The sequence below is a fragment of the Oncorhynchus mykiss genome, chromosome 10, assembly GCF_013265735.2.
Source record: "Oncorhynchus mykiss isolate Arlee chromosome 10, USDA_OmykA_1.1, whole genome shotgun sequence".
NCBI lineage: Eukaryota > Metazoa > Chordata > Actinopteri > Salmoniformes > Salmonidae > Oncorhynchus > Oncorhynchus mykiss.
In genome coordinates this window covers 71,744,510-71,754,231 of record NC_048574.1, presented here as the reverse complement: position 1 = coordinate 71,754,231, position 9,722 = coordinate 71,744,510, and the positions used below count along the sequence as shown (strand labels likewise).

General features: G+C 43.2%; 1 protein-coding gene across 3 annotated transcripts; it reads left to right on the top strand.

Moving 5' to 3' along the window:
* The first annotated feature begins 1,533 nt into the window (after window positions 1–1,533).
* On the top strand, window positions 1,534–9,464 carry LOC110534950 (ubiquitin carboxyl-terminal hydrolase 37-like). Of its 3 annotated transcripts, XR_005034224.1 has the most exons (12): window positions 1,534–1,716; window positions 3,532–3,884; window positions 4,325–4,522; window positions 4,802–4,933; window positions 5,555–5,687; window positions 5,797–5,933; window positions 6,110–6,209; window positions 6,339–6,418; window positions 6,613–6,863; window positions 7,323–7,404; window positions 8,194–8,329; window positions 8,399–9,464. XR_005034224.1 is itself a non-coding variant. In XM_036933867.1 (11 exons), the coding sequence occupies exons 3-11, from the start codon at window positions 4,356–4,358 to the stop codon at window positions 8,433–8,435; spliced, it is 1,119 nt and encodes a 372-aa protein (XP_036789762.1). In that variant the 5' UTR covers window positions 1,534–1,716; window positions 3,532–3,884; window positions 4,325–4,355; the 3' UTR covers window positions 8,436–9,464. The 3 variants fall into 3 exon arrangements, 2 of the variants coding, with proteins under 2 accessions (XP_036789762.1, XP_036789763.1); XM_036933867.1 differs by lacking the exon at window positions 8,194–8,329; XM_036933868.1 differs by lacking the exon at window positions 8,399–9,464 and having other exon boundaries at window positions 8,194–8,392.
* The last annotated feature ends 258 nt before the right edge of the window (window positions 9,465–9,722 follow it).

Here is a 9,722-nt window from a genome sequence, read left to right as displayed (position 1 = left end):
AGCACCGTTTTGTCCTGCTCTGAGAAAAGCAAGACAACTTAATAAACATGTACATTTTAAAAAAGTAATTCAAAAATATATTTATATTGTACCACTGTAGATGTTGCAGGCAGTCAGAGATGTCCTTGGACACTGTGCTATGTAACCTCCAAACAAGCTTCAATGCCATACAACACTCCTTCCGTGGCCTCCAACTGCTCTTAAACGCTAGTAAAACCAAATGCATGCTTTTCAACCGATCGCTGCCTGCACCCGCATGCCCGACTAGCATCACCACCCTGGATGGTTCCGACCTTGAATATGTGGACATCTATAAGTACCTAGGTGTCTGGCTAGACTGCAAACTCTCCTTCCAGACTCATATCAAACATCTCCAATCAAAAATATAATCAAGAGTCGGCTTTCTATTCCGCAACAAAGCCTCCTTCACTCACGCCGCCAAACTTACCCTAGTAAAACTGACTATCCTACCGATCCTCGACTTCGGCGATGTCATCTACAAAATTGCTTCCAACACTCTACTCAGCAAACTGTATGCAGTTTATTACAGTGCCATCCGTTTTGTCACTAAAGCACCTTATACCACCCACCACTGCGACTTGTATGCTCTAGTCGGCTGGCCCTCGCTACATATTCGTCGCCAGACCCACTGGCTCCAGGTCATCTACAAGTCCATGCTAGATAAAGCTCCGCCTTATCTCAGTTCACTGGTCACGATGGCAATACCCATCCGTAGCACGCGCTCCAGCAGGTGTATCTCACTGATCATCCCTAAAGCCAACACCTCATTTGGCCGCCTTTCGTTCCAGTACTCTGCTGCCTGTGACTGGAACGAATTGCAAAAATCGCTGAAGTTGGAGACTTTTACCTCCCTCACCAACTTCAAACATCTGCTATCTGAGCAGCTAACCGATCGCTGCAGCTGTACATAGTCTATTGGTAAATAGCCACCCATTTTCACCTACCTCATCCCCATATTGTTTTTATTTATTTACTTTTCTGCTCTTTTGCACACCAATATCTCTACCTGTACATGACCATCTGATCATTTATCACTCCAGTGTTAATCTGCAAAATTGTAATTATTCGCCTACCTCCTCATGCCTTTTGCACACAATGTATATAGACTCCCCTTTTTTTCTACTGTGTTATTGACTTGTTAATTGTTTAATTCCATGTGTAACTCTGTGTTGTCTGTTCACACTGCTATGCTTTATCTTGGCCAGGTCGCAGTTGCAAATGAGAACTTGTTCTCAACTAGCCTACCTGGTTAAATAAAGGTAAAATAAATTTAAAAAATAAAATGAGTCCTATTGTAAAGTGTAGCCTAAAGGCCAAAATGGGCAAACTTCCATGTATTCAATGCTTAAGTACTATAAAAGCAGATTTGCCCAACCCCTACAAATATATGAATGTATTATTATCCCTGCATTATCATTGTATAAAAGCCCATTAGATATTAATTTAGAATCCTCTAAATGTAATTAGATCTACTATTGTCATTTGTTGATCTGAATTGATCTGCAAGTATTTTCATTTTGAGTTTCCGGTAAACTCTTTGTTTCCTTTCATGTGTCCAACCAATTATTATTGGGTTATTCACCATGGCAACCAGTGAAATGTATTTCTGAGTTAGGTTGGCTTGTTTTCAGAATTCACAACGAAATGCCTCCAGCTGTCCATCACCACTGTAAATATAAAGAGTGGTTATAGAGGGTGAGCATGTATGTGTGTGTTTGTGCGAGAGAGAATCGAAACACACACAGTAACGTGTGTAAATGAGTTCCGAGAGCAGATCTGTTATCCAACGATTAGTTTCATATTAAAAACGGTTAAATGTTTCTCAAAGATGCTCTCTGGTGGTCAAACTAGCTCTAACGAGCGTTAATGGCAACAATGTCTGACACTTAAATAATAAATAATGTGCCATAGAATTCTGCGGCAGCCCGCAAGTTGTGCTGCAATATGATGCAACTTTTTAAGGAAGAGCCACTGTAGGAGTTGGGAAGACAGCACTAAACAGACCTGGGACTCTAGCTAGTAGGAGTTGACAAGACAGCACTAAACAGACCTGGTACTCTAGCTAGTAGGAGTTGGCAAGACAGCACTAAACAGACCTGGGACTCTAGCTAGTAGGAGTTGGCAAGACAGCACTAAACATACCTGGGACTCTAGCTAGTAGGAGTTGGCAAGACAGCACTAAACAGACCTGGGACTCTAGCTAGTAGGAGTTGGCAAGACAGCACTAAACAGACCTGGGACTCTAGCTAGTAGGAGTTGGCAAGACAGCACTAAACAGACCTGGGACTCTAGCAAGTAGAAGTTGGCAAGACAGCACTAAACAGACCTGGGACTCTAGCTAGTAGGAGTTGACAAGACAGCACTAAACAGACCTGGGACTCTAGCTAGTAGGAGTTGGCAAGACAGCACTAAACAGACCTGGGACTCTAGCTAGGGTTGGGTTAAGTTTAGGTAAGAATAATTGTTTAGGGGTTGGAGTGAGGTTAGAAAACACAATTCATGCCAGCAACCTTGTGTTATGCCTTCCATTCAACACCAACATATCACCTAGCAAGTGTATTTAACACGCACTGGGCACTGTAAGCTCTGCCCACTGACCATTGAGTTTTAATTGAACCAATCACATTCATTATGTCCTTGAGACAGAGCTGCCCTCAGGGCAAGATTGAATACGGAAAACTGTCCCTAACCAATCTGGATTGTTGTTTGAGGTTTAGGCTAAATCTCTACCACCTGTTCACATTCTTTTAAACCAACACTTTGTCCATCTGCTGGTGAATAAGAGAAAAAGCATTTAGCATTTAAATAAACCGATAACCAAACCAAAAACAACGTGGAAGATATAAAAAAACTATGAAGATGAAGGCACTTAAAATGCCTTCATTGTGGTCGTACATATAATGAAACAACATACAAAAAATGAATGTAAAAAGAAACAAGAATACAATGGAGCATATTATCTACAATATTGTATGTATACTGCATAACTTTGCTCTTCAGTAAAACAGATTTGTTCATTGTTCAATATATTTTAAAATGTTATAGATTGGGTTGCCAGGTGGTGGTGTCATACATGGCCGATGACATCACAATGGTCTTAAAGCCAATTTGAACAATGGGTTAATGTGGAAATGTATCAGTCTTCATTAGTTATCGACATGGCTTGTTTCTGCTGGTGCAAAAAGGTATGAAATCAGGTCATTTAATCAATTAACAACTACTATAATTCTGGAGTAGTATTTTTCTCTTTAACCTAGTGGGAAGAATAAAAGTAAAATTACATTCTGATTGACGAATACGTAAAAAGTGTACATGAAATGTACATGAAGTTCTGCTATTGCAAATGCCACTCAATGTAACCTGTCTATACTGTGTTATTTGAGGTTTAGGATAGATACCTATGATTCTCCATTTAGGCCAACCTCTTCCTACTCTTATGACCCCCCTCTTCCATTGGCTGGGGATCTGAGGGGGAAAGTATTTAGCACTATCACATTTTCTTGTCAACAGAAAAAACGTCAGAAAGCAAATTCAGTTGATGTGGAGCAGAAGACAAGAAAGAAGAAGGAGAGGGGCACTTCATCCCCCTCTCCAATTCCATCTGACCGTTCTGAACGGAATGGCTCCGCTACCTCTGACCCCTCACCCTCTGACCAACTCTCCTCCCTCCATCCACCTCCCTCTCCTGTTAAATGTTCCTCTCAGCCTTGCTCTCCTGCTGAACAACCCTCTGTACCCCGGTCACCTGCCAAAAACCCTTCCCCAGTTAAATTCTCTCCAGTGGTGTCCCAGCCTAGTTCTCCCTCTCCTACCAACCCTCTGGACCGTCATGGAGACACCAGTCAGGAGGGCACAACAGTCAGGTAATCCAAACATAAAGTACAGTGCCATCCTAGAGTCTCTTTGGAGAGTTGGGTTTAGTGCTACCAGACCAGGGCCAGTGTTAATCAACAGTATGAGTGCTAATCTAGGATCAGGTCCTCTCTGTCCATAATAATCTGATTCATTGATCTATGATCTAAAATGCAAAACTGGTTCTAGATCACTCTTACTCTGAGACACTTGATAAACACAGTCCCAGAAAGTTATTTTCCTGAAACTGTAGTTTTAGCCTCTTCTGTCTACATCTAGTGGATAAAGAGAGTACTAACCTATTGGCCTGGTCTACTTGGTACACTGCATTTATATGGACAGCAGTACTCAGCTGTGTTTATAGTACAATACAGTATTTAATAGAGAGACTGTGTAGAGTGATAATATCTCTGTGTTGGAGGCGTTAGACCTGTTTCTCTCCTTCCTCCAGACCTCTGTCTCTTCAGGAACACTCTAGTCCAATGCCCCAGAGACCAGTCTCAGCCACCAGAAGCATGACTCTTCCCAGGGCCAGCTCAGCCACCAGAAGCATGACTCTTCCCAGGGCCAGCTCAGCCACCAGAGGGTCAGAAGAGACCCAGGGGGCCAGAGGAGAACGCGGGGAACTGGTCAACATGGAACTTCTTGGGTAAACCACAACACACTGCAAATGCATTGAATATAAGTTCTTTATTGTTTAGAGATCAGTGTCTGATATACTATGGGGATAAGGCTTACTATCTAGCATGTCCGTTTTATTAGATATTTATAAACCCATGAATTATGTCAATCTTGGTCTAAAGGACATCCACTTCTTTGTGTTAAATATAATGTATCCCTTATCCCCTGCCATTATCATCACTTTATAGAGATGTGAAGGTTATGATTCATCTCTATGTGTGTACTGATGACTGATTCTTCTTCACAGGTTGCCTAACATTGGCAACACTTGCTTCCTTAACGCCACCCTGCAGTGCCTCCTGGTCCTGCCTTCCTTCTCAAAGGAAATCCTGCACCAGGAACAACTCTGGAGCTCCTCCCCCTTCTCCAACCTGCTCAGGTAAGGGAAGGCTCAAAAGCAGACACTCACCCCACACAGCCATTAATTGTGGTCATAAATTAAAGAAGGGTCACTCTTTTCACGCCACTTCTACAGAAAGGGATTGTCGTAGCAGGTTAAGATAGCACTTTCACTAATCCTAACCCTTTTCCTAACCTTAACCACTTCATATTTTGCTGTGTATTGTATTTATGGTTTATTTTCCAGTTTCTTTTTGTTTTGGAATCTTCATAACCAAGAGGAACAACAATGACACACTGATTATGATGTAGGCATTTTGTAGGCCAATTTGGAAAGTGTAGAATGACTACATTACCCATAATGCTCATTGACTGAACATTCCACCTTACCGTGGGAAATTTGGTAGTTTTTTTAAATGCTCTGGAATTGAGAGCAGTATCCAAACCAAATATCTTAGGAGAATAAACAATACATTTTTGTTGTTTGGCTTCATATTCCGTCCTCAAAGATGAAATTGCATCGAATCGAATGAATAATTTCTAATGATGGGGTGCCACTAGATAAAACATATTTGTATATACTCATCTGCCTCTTCAGGCGTAAGCCAGTAGGTTGACACCATCCAGTCGGCTGCTAACTTACTCTCTGTCTCCCCTACAGGTGTCTGTCTGATGTGCACCGTTCGGGTCTACCTGACAGTGTGGTAAACCAGGCCTCAAAAGCAGACCTCATGTGGAAGGTCAAGTACTCCTTGTCGGGATACGATTTGAAGTATCTGGGGGACACGCAACAGGTAACTGAGGCACTACTCTCTTGTGTACGAGTGCTCTTCTTGCAAGGGTTAATTTTCTCTTTTTAATTTGCTTTTATCTTGGTGTGTTTCTTTCTCTTCCTCATCATAGGACGCACACGAGTTACTTGTCAATATGCTGTGCCAGCTGAAGGAGGAGGGCATGATTCTGAAGACACTCGGGATGAACTATACCTGCCCTGTTTCCCAGCTGGAGTTCCAGCTTGTGTCGGTGCGCACATGTACCAGGTAAGAGATCCCATTGGTTGTAGAGTATCTACTGAGAACATGATCTTTCTATATATATATATATATATACAGTATATATTAATATTACAAAACACATGGCATAACAGAAACATTGTAGAGACCTGAAACAGAAACAGACTTGATGCATTTTTCTTCTCTTTGTCCTGCTTCTGAAGCTGTGGGCGCGAGTCGTCCACCAGAGAGGACTACAACCACCTCTCATTGGACATCAGCCCTGAGCGCACCTTGCTGAACAGCCTAGCACTCACTTTCAAAGTCAGCACTTAGGGCTCAGCCCTGCATGTAGAGACTAACACCCAGGGCAAGCTGCCCACTGCCTCAGAATACGCTATCTTATTATTGTAGTGGTATCATTCATTATGTAATGCTTTTGTTTCTAATCAGAGTGAACAGGTTGAATTCACATGTGAGGGCTGTAAAGGCCTCCACGCCTCAAAGGTGGAGCAGTTCCACACACTGCCTCTGTGAGTTGTCCCTTTATAACCTCTCATAGTACTAGCAGTGTTTAATGTCCTGAGCCTTTAGGAGTAGTTACCTTCCTGAGCATGTTGTAGGACTTAGAGGTGAGCACCACCAAACAAATTTCACTCATCTGTTATTTTGTTGACTGGTTTCATTGTCTGTCTGTTCATCTCTCTTCCTCTCTCTTTCTGGGCAGTGTGCTGGTTCTGCATCTGAAGAGGTTTGGAGGACCTGGGGGGTTGGAGAAGCTGGAGGCTCCTCTTTTGTTTCCTTCGGAGCTGAGGCTCTCCACCCTCTGTGGGGACATGGTGCCCCACCTGCACAGTGCCAGCCCACAGGCCCTCACCAACCAGGCCCCCAGCATCCAGGGGTCCATCCCCCAGACCCTCGCCAGCCAAGTCTCCAGCCCACCTGGAGAGGCCAAAGACAGCGCCCTCTGCTGTTCAGGTAGGTCATGGCACCATAACACTATTCTTGCTCCAACACCACACAAACCACCCACTCCCAAAACGGTCCTGCTGACAGAGAATCTGGAAGCTGCAATTTAAAATGCTTCTCAGACATCTTTAGTGATGTATGGGAGCTGTTTTAGTCCAGAGCAATTCAGACAAGTGACCACGTTTTCACAGCTCTTGATATGTTTATTTGACCCCTCAGATTCAAATGAGCAGGAACCAGGGAAAGTGCTGCTGACAGCCTCAGTGGTGAGAAGAGAGAGAGAGATAGAGAGAGAGAGATAGAGAGAGTGAAACCAGTGAAAAATAAGTTATGACAGGACACTGAGATAGTTATGAGGAGTACACGATGTAGTAGACCTGTAGTAGACTAGTACTGTAGTAGACTGTAGACAGTGTGGTGGACTGTAGAGGAAATGAGAATCCTATGATCACATGTGTTTTCTTACAGAAGCAGAAGCCAGTACAGTCAGTGAATGGTTACTACCAGCTGACTGGCGTAGTCTCTCATTTGGGAGGCTCCGCAAACTCCGGTAAGTAAATACCATCAAACACACACATGCAGATGCACAATACATATGACATCAGCTGAATTCCAAATCACTCCCTTCTCCTTGGATCTCAATTTGCATGTTCACGTGTGCCTCTGCCGTATACACAAGCATCCCAAAGCTGAGGGAGTGAAAATTATCGAGGGTGAAGGCCAGGGATCATCAACTAGATTCAGCCTCGGGTCCATTTTCTTTCTTAGCCAGATGGGAAGGGGTGTGGAACAAAATTACAAATAATTTGTAGACTGCAAATATACCGTAGGAACGCCAAACAGATATAATATTTGACTCATTTCAAACCTTGCTTACATTTGTGTACAACCACAAATATCTCTTTATTGTGCGTGGGAATACTTTGAAACAGATTTCCAAAATGAAAATCACTTGGAGCTGATTTGCTGGTGTTTTTACAGTCTTTTAACAATTACCTTTTATTTGGTCAGAAAACATAGGGGCCAAATAAAATCATCCTTGGGCCAAATTTGTCCCGCGGGCCGCCATTTGGGGAACCCTGGGGTAGGTGATAATTAGACCTTCCAACAGCCATTTCGGCCAAGCTAGCAAGGCTGCAGGCTTCAGAGTGAAGTGTCATCCCAACAAGCACTGCATGCCTAATTATATGCCATGTGTATTTGTTTATCTCTGATTTCAAAACTTGACACATGTAACAGATAAAATACCTCCCAAATGACCTGTTTAACTGTTACGAAACACTCTATTACCCACAATAGCGTGACCCTTGACCTCTAGTCTGTCTTCCTTGTTCCACAGGGCACTACATTAGTGACATATTGCATGCCAGTGGAAACTGGTTCTGCTGTAACGACAGCCAGGTGTCAATGTCCAATGAAGCCACTGTGCTGAGGACCAGAGCCCGGAGTGCCTACATGCTCTTCTATATGTTCAGGTACTGTTTACTCTCGCCATCTATATTCTTGTGTTGCTATTTATGTGTACTGTTCCTTTCACCCTACAGGGCAATAGAGCGGGAGGCCCCTGCACACAGGGCCTAACAGGGCCACCAGCATCAGCCCCAGCCTAAACAGGGGCAGCACCTGGACCAGCCTCAAAACACTCAGACCTGTCTCAACAGGGGTAGTACCAGGCCCAGTCTCAAAACCCCCAGCCCAGCCTCAACACTCACACACCTGCCTCGAAAGGGGTAGCATTTGGCCCAACATCAACAACCCAGCCCAGCCTCAACATGGGAAGATCAAGACCCAGCCCCAACACCCTCAGACCTGCCTCAACAGGTGCAGCATTCGGCCCAACTTCAATCATGCTGCTCTTCAACACTAGCATGAACATTCTTTCAGTAGCTTATGTCATAAATACCTGCCCTTGATTTGACTACTTCACCTAATGTATAAAGCGTATAAAGTATACACACTAAATGTAGTACACATGTAGATGTGGTGGATAGAGAGTGTGATTATTTAGAGGGTACAACATCCCTTCTATTTGGTTTGGTTTGAAATCCTCCTGTTGTGAAATACACTGTGGTGTCTAACCTCTTATTCAGCATGGTCACACCGGAAGACCTGGAATATTAATAATGACAAGCAAATGTAAGAAAATCCCATTTAAGATGATTCTGTTGACCGTTGTAACTCTTTAACTCAGGAAGATTTATGGTCTGGGATTCAGGCCGGTCCTAACAGGAAACGTGACAAAGTGAAGCAGCTGTAATGGAGCCTTCTAACACCCAATCAGGTCTGGAGGAGGAATGTCACAAAGATTCAGAGATACTATGAGTATCTTTTGAAGTTACTCTCCAGTTGTATCCATTTGAATAAATACAGACATGAAAATGCTGGGCTATGGCTGTAACCTTGGTTCTGTGAGTAGAGTAACGGGTCACCAAACAAGTTATGGGAACTCTACATTCTGTCTTTTCTTATCTCACGTACACTCCCTTACGTATTTATTTTGACAGTGAAGCTACAACTTTTCATTTGGCTCTATACGCCAGCGTTTTGGATTGGAGATCAAATGTTTCATATGGGGTGACTGTACAGAATGTCACCTTTAATTTAATGAATGGTAAATAATGTTGAGTGAGAAAGTTACAGAGGATCATACCCCCAAGACATGCTAACCTCTCACCATTACCAATAATAGGGGAGGTTAGCATTTTATATCATACCCCCAAGACATGCTAACCTCTCACCATTACCAATAATAGGGGTGGTTAGCATTTTATATCATACCCCCAAGACATGCTAACCTCTCACCATTACCAATAATAGGGGAGGTTAGCATTTTATATCATACCCCCAAGACATTCTAACCTCTCACCA

Excerpts from the sequence above, each read along its gene's own strand:
- LOC110534950 (XM_036933867.1), top strand. The coding sequence starts at position 4,356 with ATGCCCCAGAGACCAGTCTCAGCCACCAGAAGCATGACTCTTCCCAGG. Across the intron at positions 4,934-5,554 it reads CCCTTCTCCAACCTGCTCAG|GTGTCTGTCTGATGTGCACC; the intron begins GTAAGGGAAGGC and ends TCTCCCCTACAG. Across the intron at positions 6,419-6,612 it reads CAGTTCCACACACTGCCTCT|TGTGCTGGTTCTGCATCTGA; the intron begins GTGAGTTGTCCC and ends CTTTCTGGGCAG.